This window comes from Sorex fumeus, unplaced genomic scaffold (genome assembly GCF_029834395.1).
Source record: "Sorex fumeus unplaced genomic scaffold, SorFum_2.1 ptg000043l, whole genome shotgun sequence".
NCBI classification, from domain to species: Eukaryota; Metazoa; Chordata; class Mammalia; order Eulipotyphla; family Soricidae; genus Sorex; species Sorex fumeus.
Window position 1 is genome coordinate 50,436,910 of NW_026606100.1, and position 20,797 is coordinate 50,457,706.

General features: G+C 54.3%; 1 protein-coding gene across 2 annotated transcripts in view; it reads left to right on the plus strand.

Annotated features, from left to right (window-relative positions):
* Positions 1 to 1,388: 1,388 nt before the first annotated feature.
* The window catches only part of PLEKHA1 (pleckstrin homology domain containing A1), a 56,647-nt gene continuing 37,238 nt past the window's right edge, over positions 1,389 to 20,797 (plus strand). Inside the window, exons 1-2 of one of the 2 annotated variants that reach the window (XM_056120552.1) lie at positions 1,389 to 1,581; positions 18,893 to 19,053. In XM_056120552.1, the coding sequence (XP_055976527.1) occupies positions 18,913 to 19,053 (141 nt within the window). In that variant the 5' untranslated portion in view covers positions 1,389 to 1,581; positions 18,893 to 18,912. Of the gene's footprint in view, positions 1,582 to 18,892; positions 19,054 to 20,797 lie in introns of those variants that run through there. The other variant, XM_056120553.1, reaches the window with a different exon arrangement.

The following is a 20,797-nucleotide window of genomic DNA, read 5'->3' on the forward strand; positions in this document are numbered from 1 at the left end:
GTGCTCTGGGATCACGTCTGATGGTGCTGGGGGACCATAAGAGGTGGAGGCAATGGAACCAGGTCGGCCTGTTGAAGGCCAGGACCTTGACCCCTGTCTTATCTCCCTGGGCTGGGAACAACCAGGCTTCTAGGTCATTCTGAGCAGACAGGGGTCTGGGGTCCCCACCCAGACAGACTCCAGGCGCAGAGCACCGACCTACTTAGCAGCGGATCAGCTTGTTCTCCCGCTGGACACTGATTTGTCTCCGGTGCATCTTCCCACAGGAAGGATGTTTTGAAGGTGCTGATAAAGATTTTGAAGGGGGAAGGATGTGATCTCAGGCTGTGCGAGGCTATGGAAAGGAAGAAGGACAGAAACGGAACAAATATTTACTGAGAGCCCAGCAGAGCGCTGTGCACCGGGAGGAGGGTGGCACAGAATTCCTCCCAGCTCTCTGCAGGCCTCAGTAACCCTCATCTTTCAGGCTTGGGCCCAAACATCACTTCTGAGAAAGCCTTCCTCCACTGTCTTGTGGGATAGCGCGTTTCAGGCGCTTTATTTCTCCACCACGTTCAAGTTGGGAATGTCTTGCTTGTTTGGGGAGTCTCATTCTAGACTGCAGGCCCTATGAAGAAGGGAAGAGTCTTGGTCTCAGAGGAACAAATGCATCTCGCCTATCACGGACTGGGAATCATGGAGCTCTGCAAAGGCGCTAAATCTTTAGGAAGACACACGCACGCACACGCACACGCACGCACACACGCAAGCGAATGCACACTTCTGCTCCCGCTTTCCTGAAAGCACTGGAGCTAGTCCTCTCCGCAACTTTCTTCTCCCACAGTCCTATTAACGTCTTTGTAAGCGGGCGGTGCACGAGTTGCGGTTCTGGCCAGAAACGTTCGGAGCGCGCAACTTGGGCGCTGGAAAGCGTTTCTTTTTCAGGTCCCACGGCGGCGGCCTGAGAATAATTCATGCTTTCTGGACCGACGACGACGACGACGACGGGGCAGCTTGCAAACAAATCATCTGCAAACGAAGTCTATTTTTAAAAGATCCCCGTGCCTCGAATCTCTGGGCGGCGATGACATCAGAGAACCCTGCGTCCCCCCCCGCCCCCCGCCCTCCCCGCGCCGCCCCGCGCCGAGCCCAGCCCCGTGGGCCTGAAAAACTACCACTCCCAGGCTGCACCGCGGCGCCGGGGCCCAGCGCTCCGCGCGCGCCTCCCGCCCACGCCCGAGGCCGCCGCGCCCGGGACCAGGAAGCGGCCGGCTCCCCGCCCCCCCGCCACGCCGCCGGCACCCGCGCGGGGCCTGCCGGGACTTGTAGTTCCCGGCGCGCTGGGAGTGCCCGCTCCGGAATCTCGGCGGCCGTCTGGGGGCCGCGGCGGCGCGTGCGCGCGTGCGCGGTGTGCGGGCGGGCCGTCGTGGGCGCAGCTCGGGGCGGCTCGGGAGCCTGTGCGAGCCGGGGGCCGCGGCCTGCGGGGGCTCCGGGCCGGCGACCGGAGGGAAGTGGGGCGTGCGGAGCGCGGCCGCGCCGGGGCGGGGTGGGCGGAGCCGGCGGCGGCGAGCAGGGGACCGAGGGGCCGGCCGGCGGGCGCTGGTGAGTGCGGGGCGCGGGGCGCGGGGGCGCGGGGGGCCGGGGGGTCGGGGGGCCGGGGAGCCGGGGGTGGGGGGTCGGGGCGGCCGCGCCCCTGCAGCCCCGCGCGTCGGGCGGGCCCCGCGGCTGCACCTGGCCGAGGCCGCGGCGGGGCTCACCTGCGCGCGCGGGCTGCGGGCCGGCGGGAGGGGGCGGCGTCCCGGTCCCGCGGCCCGCGGTGGCGCCCCCCGGCCCGGGGTCCCCGGCGCCGTCCGGCCCGGAGCCTCCCGGGGCGCCCCGACCCCCGGGACGGTCGCGCACCCCCACCCCCCCTCTGCGGGACGCGCCGGGGATTCCCGGCGGGCGGCGCCGGGCCGAGGGGCGCGGCTGCGGGGGGTGCCCGCGGGGGGCTGCCCGGCCCGGGCAGCGCCCTGGCCTCTCGGGGTGCGCGTTCGCGTCGGGGCTCGCAGGCTCCAGGCGCGGGCGGGCAGGTGGGTGGCCCCCGTGGTGGCATCGCGGTGCCCGCCCAGCTGGGCGAGGGGGCCAGCGGCTGGCCCAGGGTCACGCAGGTGGGCTGGCGGGCGTCGGGGCTGCGGGGCCGGCGGGAAACGGGGTGTCGGGACGAGAGCGGCCCCGTCGGGGGTGTCCGAGGGCGCCGTGGCCGTCCCCCGCGCGCCCCGGGACCGTCCCCTGGAGGGGGCGGACGGCCGCCCTGGCCGGTCCATGCCATTTCCCGCTCCCGCTGCCCCTTCCCTCCGCGCCCGGCCCGTCGAGCGGGCAGCGCCACGGGTCCCGGTCTGCCCTGATGCGATTCTCCTCGCTTTCATGAAGTCGCTGCCCTTTGCCAATTCATTTCCTAACGAGCCAAATCTCCTTTCCCGCGTGCCGAATGACTGGAGCAAATAGCGCTCGACCAGGTTTCTGCCTTTGTCTTTCTCTTGTAAAGCCCCGGGCCGCCCGTCGGTTCGCCCCGTGTCCCCCGCGCGCGCGCTCCGCAGACGCGTGCGCTGCCCTGTCCAGCCCCGTCCAAGACGCCCGGCGTGGAAGCTTCGGAGAAAACTGGGCGCGATCTAGAGAAAAGTCGGAGAGAAACTGTCTTGGTCAAAGTTCTCGCTCCAGCCCAAGAGCTTCTTTCATCCACAGTCAGACTCGTCCGGGCTAAACTGCCCGTTTTTCCTGCGCACCTCGGTGGTAGCACCCGCCGTTCCCCCAGATGCATTGTTGCCATGGTCCTTGGCCCAGCCATCCCCCGGAGTAATTACATTTTAGTTATTTATGTGTGTCAGCGCCACCGTCTGCGTGTGGGAGAATGCGAGTGCGCGTTTCCGACGGTGCCGAAGCCCCGCCCGGTGTCCCCCGAGTGAGTTCCTCCTGCGGAGTCCTGGTGGGTATTGGGGGGCACAAGAGGGGGACCTGGCTCGGCTTGTGCTCCTGGTAACTTTCGTTCCATTGGAGAGGTGCGACTTTATTCCTGTGAAACTGTTTCATGTCGTACTTTATCTTGCTAATTAGTAGTTTAACTAATTTGTTGCTTTGGGGAGGGGCAAAGTAGCAGGTTTGTATCTTTTCATTTTCCAGTTTTAGCAGCGGCAGAACAGCTGGAGGGGGTGTGTGAAGGGGCAGTGTTGGGGCGGGCTCAGGATACAGTTGTCAGGAAGAGGCTGAGTTCACGTGTTGGAGGGACCTTTTTAGCAGTGTTTAAGGACATGAAGAAGAGGGTGGGATTATTTTCTTTAGAGGCACAGTGGGGGCCGGAGATGTGTCTCCAAGGAGCCCGGGTCAGACTCTGCAGGCGGTCTGGGCATGGCCCCCAACCCAGTGCATTCTTATTAACATAGGGGAGATGATCTTTTTAAAAAAGTTATGCGAACACACTGGCTCTGCTCTGGGTTTCAACCTGGCTCCGAGCTCAGTGAATCCAGAGCTTATGGGGTGCCAAGGACTGAACCGTAGTCAGCTGCATGTCAGGGTGCCCGCCAGCTGAACTCTCTCCAGACCCCAGGAGAAGCCATCGAAGACCTCTGAGGAAGTACTTGGGAAGGATGGAAGCAAGATTGCCAGAGATTTTTTTTCTTTGAAAACTCTGCAGCTCAAAATAAAAAAAAAGCGACCCAAGCGTTTGTTTTAAGCCTTGAAAGTTCTTAGATTTGGACTATAATAAATCCAGCAATCTTGATGGATAATTTGTAACCCAGAATGAAATGGATGAAGTAAGTACCATAATTCCAGGCTTTGAAATACTGCTAGCTCCTAAGTAGTTGTTCTTGTGTGTGGAACTCCTGTAAGCCCGGGAAGAGAACTCATTTTCACGTGAGTTGAGAGGTGGCAGAGTGTTCAGGCCACCCCGGGAGGCGCCCGACACAGTGGAAGCTCTTGGGCTTCCGAAACTTTGATTTTCAACTGTAAGACGATTCTCTTGCTCCAGATCTGCCCTGCTCCACCAAGATGAAAAGTTGACTGTAATGCTAGTTTTGTGTGGGGGCCACACCCAGTACCCAGGGCTTACTCCTGCCCTTCACTGCCCTTCCCGCTGCACTCCAGTCCGGCCCCCTATAAGTCCTTTGACTCTTTGCAGAGACAACATTTCAGAATGTATTGACATGTGGTCCACAGAGCGCTCTTGGAGCAGAGGCGTTTGGTGGCCTAATGTGCTAGCCTTTTGTACCGGGTCATTTCTGGAAAGATGAGATGGTTTCAGGACTAGAGAGAGAGCACAGGGGTGGGGCACTTACGTCGTGTGAGACGGATTCACCCTCTGTATCCCCTGTGGTCTCCCCGAACCCTGCCAGGTGTGTTTCCTGAGTTGGAGGAAGCCCTGTGCACAACTGGCTTTGCCTTCCCCCCTCTCCCCCCAAGAAAGAATATTTCATTAAAAAAAACAAAAGTTCCTGTTGGAATTGGTTAGGTTAGTGGGATTCCATTCTATTTAATAACAGGTAACATGAAGCCATTTGAGCTCTTGATATTATTGGTCCCAGCAGTTGTTGTATGACAGAGTGCTCTGTCATAATTTATTATTCCTAGAAAATATTTTAGCGGACATGTGTGCTGTTTATTTTGGTAAGCCTTTTGATTAATCGAATTGCTCTGGTGTAGGAAGATAGTGTTTTTTTTTTGGGGGGGGGTCATCCTGAGCTTTTTTGAAATGGAATGTCTGTTGAATGCAAAATAAAATCTGTCATTTAGAATTTTTTGTGGGGGGGGAGGGAGGGAGGAGATTTGAACCACACCCAGCAGAGCTCAGGGCTCACTGCTTACTCCTGGCTCTGCTCAAGGGTCACTCTCGGCAGGGCTTGGGGTACCAGATGTGGTACTGGGAATGGATCCCGGTTGGGTGGTGCTAGGCCGGCACCTGACCTACTCTCCTGTCTCTTGAGCCTAGTTAGGATATTTTAAACCAAGTTAAGACTTAAGAATCTTAGCTATTTAGCATTTTTGTGTTGTAAATGTTTTTTTACCGCGTGGAACCCTTATCTGATTTGTCATTCTGTTAGTTTCACTTTTTTTTAAGAACTTGTGGTTTTACTGCTTCAGACAGCCAGGCCTGTAATGGTGTGACCATTGAACTCTGGAGTCCTTATTAGACTTAACCTCTCGAGAAAGGACACGCACAGACAGAACGGGCGTGAGCTCTAAGGACTCGTCTGCGGCGACGTCCCCAGGACAGTAAATCCCGCCTGGGAATTTCCCGGTCAGGTGCCGGCTGCCGGTGCGCTGGGCAGAAAGGCTGGCCCTTGTGTCCTTAGGTGATTGAGCAGTCTGAGTGGGTGAGAACAGAGAGAGGACAGGTCCGGGTCGCCACCGGGAGCTGTGATTTGAGTCTCTCCCTCTTCCCCTCCCCTGGCTAATGACACCGACACCAAATGATAGCTTTTCTCCCATTTCCAGCTATAAAAAGCCCCAGTCTAATCTAGTTCACTTTCGACCTTCCGTCTCCTCTTCAGTTTGGAGCGTCCCTCCCTTGCCCTAGGATCACCCACTGCACTCGGGCCGGAGGATGGATTTGCCTCATGCCCCTGGGGTCGGCCGTCCTGCCTTCTACGCGGACGGATGGGTGTCAGGCAGGGAAATGGGAAGTCTTGAACCGAGCGCTCTGCCAGCTCTACCCGGCTCTCTCCTGGGCCTCTCTTAGCCGGTACCCTGGAAGTCCTCTCTTGATGTCAAGCCATGGGTGTCCCCGTGAGGCCTGGAACTTTCTGACGAGCTCACCCGGGAGAGTTCACGCTGGGTCTGCAGTTTCCTGAAAGTAAACCTCCTCCACCAGTCCTACCTCCGACTGGTTCCTGTGAATATAAGGGTGAGGTGGGTTACGTGCACCCAGGTTTTGGGGGGAGATTGTAAGGTTTGGGCCACTCCCAGCAGTGCTCAGGGCTGCTTCTGTGCTCCAGGGTCACTCCTGATAATGCCCAGGGCACCGATTATGATGCAGAAGATTAAACAGGGTCAGCGGCGGGCAAGGAGATGACTCCCCCATCCTCCTTCCCCTCCTCCCCTCCTCTTTCTGATGTTCGACTTGCTCTCTGCTTCCCAAGTGGTGCGTAAGGTATGCTGATTTATGACGATTTTCGGTTCAAATTACACCTTAGAGCATAATAGAACCGAGGGAGGACGGACGGTTGTCTGTCTTTCCTACTATGTCTTAGAAAATTCTGTGTTCAGACAGACACGTTTACTTTTTCCCTTCCCTCATCTAAACAAGACTGTTAATTAAATCTCCTAAATGATTTCTTGTCAAATGGGGAACAAGGCGACTTTCTCTTTGGACACAAACAAGCATTTGATTGATCTCTGATTCAGTGCATTGATTGCCGTAACACGTCCTTCAACTAGTGCAGTTAATCTTCCCTTAACGTTGGTAAGTCCCTTGATGGGTTCATGGAAACCGACTTTTCAGATATGGCGAATAACAAACATCCTCTGTGGATGGATTCAGATGATTTTTTATTCAAGGACCTGCTGTGTTATTGAACACCTTCCAGGTGCTGGTCACTGATTCAGGCACTGGAGAAGCAACAGTAAACCGGGGTGGGGGGGTGGGAGGGGGGAACCTGTTCTCTGTGCGCATGTGGTTCAAATGTCCATAGGTCATAGACGAAAAAGCGGAAGCAGGTAGATAAGTGAAAGATATGATTGGGGGCCCTTCCCAAGCAGTGACTACAGGTTCTTCAGGGCCACACCTGGTGATGCTTGGGGGTCTGTGTGGGGAGGGGCTGGTTCACTTGGGGCCTCTGCATGCAAGGCCAATGCTCTAGCCCTTTGAACTCTCTCCCTGGTTCAGGGAGGTCCCTGACCAGTTTCTCTCACTGAGGCCCGCCAAGTCACGGTGCTTCAAGCTGTGCGCCTGAGCTCATGGCCTTGTGCTTGCTTGGACGCTTTGCTTCCCAAACTCCTTCCTCATCTTGGGGCCCTCACGGGGGCCCTCGCAGCTGAGCCGTGGGTGTTGCCTCTGCACCGCCAGCCTCACTGGGGTGTGAACTCGCGCCGGCTGGGAAGGTACGTTAAGGCCCTGCCGTTTTGCCCCGTTTTGCCGGGGGTCTCATGCCAGCATGACCAGCTGTCCCCATCACTTGAGGGTTCAAGCGCCAGCCTTTGAGACGGCCGGACAAGTGCTTTATGATCTGAATCCTCTTCTGAGCCGACGATAAGCATCTGTTAGCAGTCAGCGGTAAGGGGAATAACACAAGGAAGGGGAATGAAATGGGGGTGGTGAGACAGGGCGTTTGTGGCCTAATGTTAGCAGTCAGCGGTAAGGGGAATAACACAAGGAAGGGAATGAAATGGGGGTGGTGAGACAGGGCGTTTGTGGCCTAAAGCAAGGTGTCCAAGGGAGGAGGCTCCCCAAGAGAAGGACCTGTGAGTTACAAGGCCCCGAGTGGGGATCTTGGAAGTGGCCCAGTTCAGACAGGGGACTTTGTGGGGCACTCAAATGTTGGTTGAGGGGGGTAGGTGAGGTCTGGTGCTCACTTTGAAACCGATGGGGTCTTGTTGACGCAACGCTCAGCCTTCATTTTGAGCGCCGAGTTCATTTCGAGTGCCTGAGAGGTGTATTGACACAGAGGTCTCGACTGTCGAGATTCTGACTTATTGGGTCTGAGTAGGTCTAGCCCAGAGATCAGGGTTCTCAGAGACGCCCCACTAGTCCCGGTGAGCAGTTGAAGTGGACAGTTCTGAGCAGTGACCCAACAGCAGACGCGGTGGGGCCCTGGAGCCCGACCTGCCTCGTTGGACTCCTGGCTCTGTCTCTTCCTAGCGATGACTTTGGGCAAGTTATTTTCAAAACCTTCTGTGCCTTTGTTGCCTCCTCTGTAAAATGATTGGCATCGGGAAGGAGTAGATGAGTAGAAATATTATATTTCTTTCTTTCTTTCTTTTTTTTTTTTGCTTTTTGGGTCACACCCGGCGATGCACAGGGGTTACTCCTGGCTCTGCACTCAGGAGTTACTCCTGGCGGTACTCAGGGGACCATATGGGATGCTGGGAATCGAACTCGGGGCCCCTCTTTCTTTCTTTCTTTCTTTCTTTCTTTCTTTCTTTTTTCTTCCTTCCTTTCTTTCTTTTTTTTTTCAGAAATAATATATTTCTTGACGAAAAAATTTGGTTTGGGGGCCACACCCAGTGGTGGTGCTCAGGGCTTACTCCTGCTCTTGGGACCGTTTTGTTTCTCCCAATTCTCACGTCCTGCAGTTACATGCCTCTCTGATCATCTCAGAATCATCATCTGATAATTAATAATCGCCAGTAATTGTCTTCTCGAGTCACCTCAGGGATCACTCCTGGGGAGGCTCTGGGACCTCAGACAGTGCTGGGGATCGAACCCGCGTGCACCCACCCGGTGGCCCCACTCTGCCAGCAGGCTCTGCTCCCGCACGTGTTTATGAACTAAACGCTGAAACGCCCGTTCTGTCGACACGACAGTGATGGAGGCCCGGCCTGAGAGGCAGCCAAGCGTGTGAGGAGAAGGGAGATGCTGGGTTTGTTTTGAAGACGGATTCAGTGGGGCTTGCAGATGGGAGAGAAACGGGACCTGGCGCTGGGGAGAGTGGCCGCAGCCAGGGCACCGGGGGTGTTGTGCCCCAGCCCCTAAAGACAGAGCTTCGCTCGTTAGACCTGAGTTATCTGTCAGAGGGGCTGGAGATGGCAGTCGGGGGAATCCCCATGCGAGCCCCGGCTGGCTGAAGGAGCACCCGGGAAACTGCCCACGCCGAGATGTTCATGGACCGCAGCCACTGGGTTTGGTTTCTCACGTTCCGGAGCGGAAGCGACTGTCACTCTTTCTTGTGAGCAGCTTGCGTGAGGCACCATTGACCCATCTGAAGTGCGCAGCGTTCGCTTTTATGTAGTCACGAGTTCAGCCGTTTGCTGCCCGGCCGGTTTTGAGAGAAGGGGGTATCCGCTCGGACCCGTGTCTGGATGGAGCGGGCAGTCAGCCGCTTGGTCCGGGTCGCCGCCGATGCCCTCTCGGCGTGGGTCCATGGTGTGGCACCGGGAGGCTGAGGAGGCTGTTTCCTAGCAACGCGTCACCTCGTGGTTTTCCTGTTCACTGGGAAGCCTCACGTAAATCGGTGGTTACACCGAGATCTCATAATGACGGTCGCTATTTTTAAAGCCTGGGCCCGCGTCGTAATTCTCCGTCAGTTGCCTCTCGAGCAGAGCCGATCCCCTCGCACGCGTCCCTCTCTTGCCTTGCCGTGAAAATCTTGGCTCCTGACAACAGAGAAACGTTTTCTTTGTAACCCGCTATCTCGATTTCACCTTTATTCATTCTGTCCCGTGGGTCCGGTGATGCCTGGCTGCCGCTCGCCGGGACTCGCACCCCACGCCGCAGTGCTCGCGTCCTTGACCTGGGCCTCACCCAGCTGTGCTCACTGTTGGCCGTGGTCCCCGATCACGTGCCCACCTGGGGTGGCAGCGCTGCTCCTGCTGATTCTCTCTCTGTCTCTTTCTCTCTCTCCCTCTCCCCCCGCCCCCCCATCCTTAGAGAGGGCAGCACATCTTTACAGCAGCTCACCAGGGGGGCACGCCCCTTTTTGTGGCTCTCACTCACACAGCTGGAAGCTGCGGTGGCACTGGGGACCACGGACAGTAAGTAAAAGGGACCCTGTCTTCAGGCCGTCTCCCCGGGAGAGTGTTGTCAAGCGTTTGGGTTTTTGCCAGTTTTGTGGTATTCCTGGGTAACAGGGAAGGTTTCAGACCCTTTCTCTCCGGAAGGATCGGGCAGTCGACAGAGGCCGGTACCTGCAGTGCGCCAGCTTGGCGCCCACGCTTCCTTGGCACCTTGACCTTGTGGAACAGGGACTCTCGCCCAGTAGGTCTCAGGGTCGGTGCCCAGGCTCATCAGAGGACTGTGCTCGTGGCAGCCGTCACGTACCACCCGTATTTCTTAGATAACAGCCTTGGAAAGGTCAGTGACTCCTGGCTGTGTGGGCAGACCCGAGACACTGTCCCTTTCGTCCGTGTCCATCGCTGGACCAGGTTGGTCAGTGAGCGGCAGGTTTCAAAGGGAGTCTTGCCTTCAAGGGTGAACAGAAGGGGCTGGAGCAATAGCACAATGGGTAGGGCATTTGTCTTGCATGCAGCCATGCCCAGGTTCGATTCCCAGCATCCCATAGGGTCCCCTGAGCACTGCCGGGAGTGATTGCTGAGTGCAGAGCCAGGAGTCACCCCTGTGCATTGCTGGGTTTGAACCCCCCTTAAAAAAAAAAAAGAGTGAACAGAAAATGCTCAGCTTTGCGAGGAACACATGTGCTGTCGCCAGGCTGCCCTCGGCGGAGCCAGGGCAGAGTATTCCACGCACCGCTCCGTCGTTGCCGGGTAAACGGGTGTTGGCTGCAGCTCACAGTGACCCAGCAGCGGCCTGTGCTTTGCAGTGAGACATCGGCGTGTCTTCTAGCGAGGAGTACAGCTGTCTGTTTGACCAGTGCTGAAAATCTGTTGTTGTTCCGAGGCCTCCGTGGGGCCGTGCTCCTCCCGCATGGGGAGACCCAGCGTGGCTCCTCCCCAGACCCCGAAAGGCCCTCTGCCCTCTGCTGCCCTCAGGGAACCCGAGAGCGTTGGGCTCTGGCTTCTGGGGCCGGTTTGATCTTTTCTCTGAACACACACACTTTCTCTGGCGCGGGAATGAGGCTGCTTTCACTTCCTCGCCGTTTCCACCTGCCCTGGAATGGCATTTGCCGTTTCCTCCAAGAACGAACGTTTCCAGGAGAGGACTTGGCTCGCTGTGGGGGGCAGGGGCCTGGCCGTGTCACCGGCCTGCGACCTGCTCCCTCTGCACTTGCGCGTGTGTGTCCCGTTTCGCTCTCCGGTGAAGTGAGTGACGTCCGAGTGTCCTCTCCCAAGAGCGTGCAGAGCCAGCGTCGGTGTGTCGGTGGCCCACCGCTGCACCCTGGGTGTCGAGGCCCAGGGCAGGCGGCGCAGAGGCAGAAGGGGCTTGGCCAGGCTGTGGGGCGTCCGGAACCCAACGTTTACCAAGTTCGATGTCTCAGCTGGGCAAGAGCCCGTTCGCCTCCGGAACAGCCAGGGTCGCTGATCTGATGCTCGTAGGTCACGAAGGCAGTGAGCAAATCTGGATTCTTGCCAGCGTTGCAGAAATGGGATCACCACCACGGAGCCAACATGGCCGACCCGAGTTCGATTCCTCTGCCCCTCTCAGAGAGCCCGGCAAGCTACCGAGAGTATTCGATATGCCAGACACAGTAACAACAAAGTCTCCAATGGAGATGTTACTGGGCCCGCTCGAGCAAATCGACGATCAACGGGAGGGCCTTTACCTTTTACCACGGAGCCAGCACGCGCCGCTGGGAAGTGTCACTTTCCCTGTCAGCCCCACTTGCCCGGGCTGTGCTGTGGCTCTGACCCAGGTGGGGGCATCTCTGACCCGGTGGGGGTGGTGACAGGCTCTAATCTCAGCCACTCTGGGATTTCAAAGAAAAAACGGGGACTTATCAGCATTAGTTCATGTATGGTAAATTTCACCCATTTGGGTTCGTATTTCGCTTACTTTTGGTGTTGGGGGGTCACACCTGATAGTCCTCGGGGCTCCCCTGGCCGTGTGCTCACTCCTGGCGGTTCTTGGGGGACCCCATCGTGCCGAGGATTCAGCCCTGCTCTCCCGCATCCGAGGCCTGTGCTCGGTGGGGGCGGGTGAGCCTGCGTCTAAGGCCTGAGCGTCATTTGGCTTTGACCGAGGCGTGTAATTACGTGAGCTCACCGCAGTCAAGACAGGCCATAGAACAGCCCCCGGACGCTCCCATCACAGGGCAGCCTTCACCTCGTCCTAATCTGTTTCCTTTCACTGTTTTTTTTTTTTTCCCCTACTCTTTGGTTTTGTTTGTTGTGGTGTGTGTGGAGTGCAGTTCTCCGTAACATGTGGAAAAATGTGTCATTGTGTACCCAGCCACGGTTGCCATGTGGGACAGTCTTTGGGGTCCGCCCCTCCTGGCCCCCCTTGGGTCTGGCTCTTTCCTAGCCGAATAAATGGAAGAGTCTCCCAGGCCGTGTTTAGGAGTCGTTGGTTGGTGCCTTTGTATTTCTAATCAGTTTTCCATTGTACCACCAGCACTGCGGTTTATTTTTTCATCAGCCACGGGACATGTGGATTGTTTTTGCTTTTTGACAGCCGTCAGGCTTGTTGCCATAAATATTTGCGTACAGGGAGTAAACATTAGCTCTCTGTTCCTCTGTTCCTTTGGATAAATACCGAGGAGTGGGTTGCTGGGTCGTAGATAAGGGTATCGCTAAGTCTGTTCGCTACTCTTCAGCTGTCTTCTTTCGGTGTTCCCACCCCCAGTCTGCATGTGTGAGAGAGACTTGCCCACCCCATCAGCGTTGGGGATCATCAGTTTTTTTTGGTCTGCTTTCTGTTGAAGCCATTCCGGCAGGCGTGTGGTGCTGTCTTACTCTTATTTCCTAACTAATGATGATCTTTGGGTTGGCTTTCTTTGTCTTTGGGGCCACACCTGGGTCTGTGCTCTGGGGTCACTCTTGTCGGGCTTGGGAGACCACATGTAGTGTTGGGGATCAAACGCGCCCCGCCCCCCCCCAAGAGCCATCCCCACCATGTTCTCTCTTGCCCCAGTGATGATCTTTCAAAAAAAAATCTGTTCATTTGCTATTTGCATATCTTCTGTTGTCAGCTTTTTGGGCCCATTTTTCTTTATTTTTTTGGGGGGGGGGGTCTTAACAAATTGTAATAAACTACTAGTCTGCTCTCAAAAACCAGGTATTTGATGGCTGTCAGGTCTCCATATTTTCTCCCATTTTGTGACTGGTCTAAAGAATTTCTCTTTGTTTGTGTGGGAGGCGGAGGTCGTCCCCGGGGATGCTCAGGGCTCACCCCTGGCTCCGTGCTGAGGCTGGTCCTGCTGCTCCGGGGGCCTTGCCATGCTGAGGACTCGGTAAAAATGCTCCGGTGCCCCTTGTCTCTGGCCCATACTTGGATTTTCTTTTTCTTTTTTTTTTTGGTGGGAAGGGGGGTGTTGGGACACACCTGGCTGTGCTCAGGGCTTACTCCTGGCTCAGTGCTCAAGGGTCACTCCTGGCAGCGCCTGCGAGGCAAGCCCCTTACCCCTCGTACGTCTCTCCAACCTCTGTTTTGATTTCTTAGGTGTCTTTAAAAGAGAAGTGATAAATTTTGGTTTAAATATATTTAGCCTGGAGCCAGAATGATAGTACAGCGGGTAGGGCGTTTGCTTTGCATGCCTCCGACTCGGGTTTGATCCCCAGCATCCCGTATGGCTCCTCCCAGCCAGCCACGAGTGATTGCTGAGGGCAGAGCCAGGAGTCAGCCCTGAGCATTGCCAGATGTGGCCCAGAACCCAGAAAACAAGACAGTACACAAATATGTTCAGGTTATCAGGAGTCTCAGGTTCAGCTCCTGTGCCTTCGTCTGCCCTGTTGTGAAGACTTCTTAGAAACTTGATGGTAGCTTTTGTGTTACACGTATGATTTCTTTCCAGTCATCTTCTACCTCATGGGTAAGTAGCTGCCCCCAGCATTTTTTTTTTTAATTGAATCACCATGAGATACACAGTTACAAAGCTCTTCATGGGTGGACTTCAGTCATCAGATGTCCCATCCCTCCACTCGTATCTGTTTCCCACCACCCATGTCCCACTCTCCCTCCCACCCTCCCTTGCCCTGCCTGCCTCTGTGGCAGGCAGTCTCTGTCTCTGTCTATCTCTGTCTCTCCCTCCTTTTGAGTAATCACACGATCACAATCACGATCATCCTGTTGTTCGTCAATCGCCTCGAGCAGGCCCCAGTAACGTCTTCTTCCTCCTAGCCCTGAGATTCTAAAAAGTGCACTCAAGGCTCTTTCAGGGTTAGGAGAATGGAGCCATCATTGTTACTGGTATTTGGCATATTGGGTACACCGCGGGGAGTTTGCCAGACTCTGCCGTGTGGGCAGGCTACATTCGTTAGCCTGCCGGGTTGTCCAAAGTAAGAATGAGATAATAAGACGTCGCACGGCCACGAATGCGGCCACGCGCACTTCCGGGAGCTGGGTTTTATAGTCTCTGGGTCTTGGCCGTTGATGGGATTACACGGCATCATGGGGCAGTTGGTGGGTGTGATCCCTGCCTACTGGAAGATGGAGGATCTGGGTGGAGGATGCTCAGCCCCGATCCGAGCAGGCTTGGAGATCTCAGCCCCGGGACCTGCGTGCCTTTGTTCCTCTGCCGGTACCTTCATGCGTGTGGAGAGTGGTCTCAGCATGGTTGTGGCTGGTTCATATTGCCTTTTGGGTAATATGGTTTGCAATGCAGGTCTTGAGAGGTTATCATGTTTGTACCTTTACCTACTCTCAGCAACAGTTTTTATCCAGAGTGATCATTTCCAACTGTCTTTGTCATAGTGGTTCCTTCTCTATCCCAGCTTCCAAATCATGGACCAGTCGTCCTGGCGCTTGTTTCTGCTGTCCATGGGTATTAGTCTCATACTATGTTTTTTTTGTATTCCACACGTGATTGCTACCAATGTCTGTCTGTCTTTCTCCTCCTGACTCATTTCACTCAGCATGATACTTTCCATGTCCATCCTTATAAGCAAAGCTCATAACTTTGTTTTTCTTGGTAGCTGCGTAATATTCAGTTGTCTAGGTGGACCATCATTTCTTTAACCAGTTGTCTGTTCTCGGGCACTTGGCTTGTTTCCAGATCCTGGCTGTTACAAATACTATTGCAGAAAGGAACATAGAAGCGCAGATGGCATTTTGATGGGTGTGTTTTTGTGGCCCCGGTGTATATTCCCAGAAGTGGCATTGCTGGGTCAAATGGATACTCAATTTTTAATTTATTGAGGAATGCCCGTATTATTTTCCAAAAATGGCTGGACCAGTGGGCATTTCCACCAAAAATGGGTGAGAGTCCCATCCACCCCCCCCTTCCCCCCCATCCATTCCACGCCAGCACTGGTTGTTCTTGTTCTCTCTCTCTCTCTCTCTCTCTCTCTCTCTCTCTCTCTCTCTCTCTCTCTCTCTTTTTGTCTTTCTGTGGTTACTTCTGGCTCTGCATTCAGGAATTACCCTGATGGTGCTCAGGCGACCATATGGAGTCCTGTGGATCGAACCCGCATCGACTGCTTGCAAGGCAAACGCCTTCCTGCTGTACTATCCCTCTGGCTGCCCCTGTTCTTGTTCCTTTTGATCTGTGTCACTGCCTGTGGTGTGAGATGAGATGGTATCTCCGTGTTGTTTCGATTTGCATCTCCCTGATGAGTGATGTAGAGCATTTTTTCATGTGCCTTTTGGCCAGTTGCATTTCTTTGAGGAAGTTTCTGTCTCTCCTCCCCCACTTCTTGATGGGGTCCAGCCTTGGTGTCTGAAAGGCTATCCTGGGTCCGGCAGTCCCTGTGGCGTCTCTGTGGAAGATTAGTTGATGGTATGCGTTGGGTCTGTCTGTGGATGCTGTTCAGTCCCACTGATCTTTATTTCTGTTACTTTATTGTACATCTTGGAGTCAAGTAGTCAAGTCTTCCTCTTCTATGTTTTAGAAAATTAGAGTTGATGTTTGTAGGCCATTTACATTTTATTAGCACTATGCACTCACCTCCTGTTGTTCATCGATTTGCTTGAGTGGGCCCAGTAATGTCTCCTGTCTCCATTGTGAGACTTGCAGTTACTGTGCCTGGCATATCGAGTACGTCACGGGGAGCTTGCCAGACTTTGCTGTGCGGGCGAGATACTCTCAATAGCTTGCCGGGCTCTCCGAGAGGGGCGGAGGAATCGATCTCGGGTCGGCCACATGCAAGGCAAATGCCCTACACGCTGTGCTATCGCTCCAGCCCATACATTTTATTATACAAAATAAAATCGCTGTCACTTCAAGTTTTTTTCTTTTGGTACTGGGCATCAAACCTAGGGCCTCACACATTGTTTTGCTTGTTGTTATTTGTTGCGGGGGGAGGGGGGTAGTATTTTGACCACACTGGGCCCTCCTCAGGGATCACTCCTGGGGGTGTTCAGGGGACCGTGTGTGGAATTGAGCACAGCTTGGCTGCTTGCAGCTGTACTTTCTCTCTGGCCCCATCGTTTTCTTGACGTTCTTTGATGGGAAAATGTTGTATTTTATTTTTTTTTGCCTATTTTGGGTCACACCTGGCGATGCACAGGGGTTACTCCTGGCTCTGCATTCAGGAGTTACCCCGGCAGTGCTCAGGGGACCATATGGGATGCTGGGAATCGAACCCGGTTCAGCCGTGTGCAAGGCAAACGCCCTACCAGCTGTGCTATCTCTCCAGCCCCCCAAAAGTTGTATGTTTTTAGGGACTGGACTGTAGGAATGGGGTCAACACACTGGCCAGCGGTCACTGCCTGTGTTCTCCCCCCCACTGCCTAGAGTAACCCTGCCCTCCTGGGGCCCCACCCAAGAAAAGTGCTCTTGTGAAGAACTACTATCTTTTTATGGTTGTTGTGTTGGGGCCACACCCGGTGATACTCTGGGGCTACTCCTGGCTCTGCTCAGGAGTCGCTCTTGCTGGTGCTTGGGGGACCCTTTGGGATGTCGGGGATCGAACCCGCGTCAGCTCTGTGCAAGGCAAACACCCTCCCTGTACTGCCCCTCTGGCCCCAGTTCAATTAATCTTGACTCTTTTCTTATGTTTTTGGCATCATTTTAGAATTCATCGCTAACTCCAAGGCCGTAAAATTAACCGCTTTGTTTCCTTAAAATTTTATTATAGCTTTAGCTATTGAATTTAGGCTGTTAATTCCTCTTAAGTTAAATTTTATAATTGGCCTGACTTTGGCGATCCAGTTTTACGGTTTACATTTTTTGTGGACATTCAGCTGTTTCGGCATCTTTTATTGAAAAATTCTTCATTTTTTCCATTGTGTGATTTTTAATTCATGAATGGGTTTGTCTGCGAGCTCTGAAATTCGTTCTTTCGGTCTCTGTCCTCATGTCAGTACCACACTAGTTTGATGGTTTTTACCTACAGCTTGTGTTAGCATTGTGTGCTTTTTGTGTTTTGATGGCATTTAAGACTTTTTAGAAATGTTGGATAGCTCCATTAAAGAAATTGACTCCTCGTATCATAGTATAACAAACACATATAAACAAAGGAAAGTTCTAGTTTCCATTTGGTTTCTCCATTTCTCTGCACCTACTACCACCTTAGAAAGAGTGTTGTACTGGGTGGATTCTGATTCAGTTTTCTTTCTAAGTTAAATTGACCTCGAGCCTTTATCATTGGTTCCCAAGTGCCCAAAGGGGGCCTGAATGGATCCTGGGGCTAGTCGTGGCCTCCAGTGCCATTGTCTTTCTCTTTGTTCACTTAAAGAAGTTTTTTTTTTTTCTCCCTTCCTGAAGAGTGGGTGATGGGCCAAATAAATTTGGGAACCTTTGCTTTCAATAAAGGACTAAATACCTTGCTAAGTGCCCTTCCAGGAGTCCCGATGCCCGCTATAGAAATGCAGATGAGGATCTGTCTGTAGCTTGGCATCACAGTGGCCAGAGCCTCAGAGATGCTTGTTACCAGAGTGATGGCTTTTATCTGGTGCTCCGTAAGGAAACTTCTCCGTTGTTCTGAATCTGAATAGGTTACAGGCCGGAAGAGGAAAAGTAGTCTCTAGTCTAGGCTTGCCTCTGTTTTCTGCGCCTCTCCTGTGAGCTGTGGGCTGGAGTCGGGCTCCTTGCCCTGTGGCTTGCCACGGCCGGGCTTTTGCAGACTGGGTCCCCGCGGGCCGAGACCAGGCTCCTCATTTCCTTGTCAGCTGGGACTTGGACCCTTTCTTGTGGTCTGTGAGCCCGTCGGAGCTGTTGAAACAGCGGAGGGGCCCGTGGGAGATGGGGCGCAGCGCGCTCTAACCCCGCCCTACGGGGGGGGGCACTGCCCCTGCTCTTGAGGGCAGCTAATTGTATTTGGACTTTAACAACTCTAAGGGTTTTAGAGATTGGAAGGGGTGGGGTTCAAATAAAAAAAGCCTCCAGTGTCCAGATCCTAGTCCAGCTGGCCTTGTGCATGGCTGACCTGGGTTTGCGCTCCAGCATCCCGCATGGGCCCCGGATCCCTATCCAGAGTGAACCTTGAGCGTCACTTGGGGTGGCCCCCAAAACAAAACAACAAAAAGATATCAACTCCAGTAGAGCTTAACAAAAAACAAACAAACAAATCAAAAAACCGGGCTCATGTTTAATTCATTATCTGCTTGTTACTGAGTCTTGGAAAGTCAACCCCCGTTCTCTGGGCTACTCTCTCAGTATGTTGAACGGCCGTGACGAGGTTGCCCTCTTAGGGAAGGACTCGCCATGGGTGGGGAATGCAGGGCAGGGGTCCTCCTGAGCCCAGCCAGGTGTAAGTGGCCAGCACAGATTAGCCGTTATTTAATATTTAGATATTTAAAAATATTCTAAAAACCTTGCAAGCAGATTGTGGTTTGTAAAGGAGGAGGGATTTAAGGTTTGGATAAGCTAACTTGGGCCAGGGTCTCTCATCTGGGTTGTTTGGTTTTGGGGCCACACCTGACAATGCTTAGGGCTTACTCCTGGCTCTGTGCTCAGGAACCACTCCTGGGGGGGCTTAGGGGGGCCATGGGGGGGGCTTAGGGGGGCCATGGGGGGTGTTGGGTCTCGAACCCAGGTCAGCCACGCGCAAGGCCAACGCCTACTGCCTGTTTTGTCTTGCCTCGCTGGTCCCACTCATCGGAGTGTTTTGTTTTGTTTTAAAAAAGCAATCATTTAATTGAGGTGACAAGCTCAGGGTGAAAAGTGGCTGCCCCAGTGACGCCCAGTTCGTTCAGGGATGTTGCTTTGTCTTCACGTTGACCAGCTCTTTCTAAGGTGGGCAGTGGGAGTCCAGACCCCGGTGTGTCCTAACTGCTGATGTTTTTATTTTACAGTGTAATGTTCAAGCTCAGAAATGCCTTATGTGGATCGTCAGAATCGCATCTGTGGTTTTCTCGACATTGAAGAAAATGAAAACAGCGGGAAGTTTCTTCGACGGTACTTCATACTGGATACCACGGAAGATAGCTTCGTATGGTACATGGATAACCCACAGGTTTGTGGAGCCCCAAGGACTTTCTTTCAAAGCATGTAGGAACAGGATTGGTGCATTTGATGATTTGATGTGCCCCTACAGTTGTTTAAATCCCAAGGGTGAAAGGAAGTTTATTTGGCTAGCGACGTCTGCATACGTTTTTTCCTTTCTTGCTTTTTTTTTTTTTTGACTCTTTGAGTCACACCCAGCAATACTTGGGTGGTTTTCTCCTTGTTTTGCACTCAGGAATCACTCCTGCTAGTGCTTGGGGGACCACAAGGGATGCCGGGGATTGAACCCAGGTTGGCGGCATGGAGGCGGCGTGCAAGGCAAATGCCTTCCTCACTGTACTGTTGCTCCAGCCCCCACAATTTTCCTTTCTTAAGAGAAAAATGCTGTCTTTGTTGAAAACTATTAAGTCACTGAGATGTAAGGTAACTATCTCTCGAACGAGACTGCTATGCTTTAATTAACTTCTAAAACCGCTGGACACCATTTTATTTTGTTCTGGGGTCATATATAGCTGTGCTCAGGGCTTAGTCCTGGCAGTGCTCAAGGACCCACGGGGGCCTGAGAACCAACCTAGGTCAGCCACGTGCAAGGCAGGTGCTCTCCTTGCTGTGCCGTCTCTAGCCAGTTATAGTTAACATTTCTTTTCTTTTTTTTTTGCTTTTTGGGTCACACCCAGTGGTGGTTACTCCTGGCTCTGTACTCACTAACTACTCTTGGCGGTGCTTGGGGGACCCTATGAGATGCTGGGGATTGAACCCGGGTCGGCCAGCGCCCTCCCCGCTGTACTATTGCTCTGACCTCCCTACTTGACATTTCAAAGACCTTTGCTTGCGGCCTCATGGCTCTGGGCTCACTCCAGCCACAGCGCCGGGGGCCCGCACCCGGCCTCTGCAGACTTTCATTCTCTGAGCTGTTACAGCTGTGTGTCAGCCCGAACCCTCAGCAGTCAGGATTGAAAGCAGAGGGCCAGAGACCTGACCTGGGATTAGCAGAAGGGTGAGCCCAAGATTAGCCCAAGAGTTTAGCAGAAGCTTCCCTTGGGGAGAGAAGAGGAGGGAAGCGGGGAAGGGAGCACTTAGAGCTCGGTCTGGGTTTCTGCGACCCAGATGCCCAGAGATGCTGAAACTCCCCTTGTCGATCTTCTTCACCAGGGAGGTGTGTGAGCACCGCTTGGGCTTCAGGCCCGTCGGGGGTGAGACGGGGGCAGGCCACGGAGGGGACCTCCTGCCGCCCGGTGCAGACCCCGGGCCCGTTCTCCAACTTTGTGTTTGGGGGAGTTTTCTTGGGGGCCGTTCTCTTTCCCATCTCACCCACCCGGTTTCCCTCGCAGGGCACCAGAGTGCCACCTCCCGGCCCCCAGCTGACACGTGTCGGCCTTTGCGGGGAAGCCGCTGTGCTAGAATACATGAATCGGGAGGCACTTGGATTTGCTGTTGCCTTCCAAGGTGTTGAGAGTAAGTGTTATAAATTCAGCATTGGAATCCCGCCTTTAAGATCAGAGAGGCTTGGATTAGAGGTTAGATTTAGTCTGGGCGAGTGGCCAGAGTGGCATTTTATGTCGTGCACGGGTGAGGCTTTCGAGTCGGACCCCTCTCCCCCCCACCCCCCCGCGGCTGCCCAGGGCACCAGCGCACACAGCCCTCACCCTTCTCTGTCCGTGAAATGCTTTCTTCAGGTTGAGCTGCGCTTTGAAAGGCGACGCGAGGGGCAGAGACCCCAGAAGCCTGGGCTGAGGGCTGCTTGTACTGTGCAG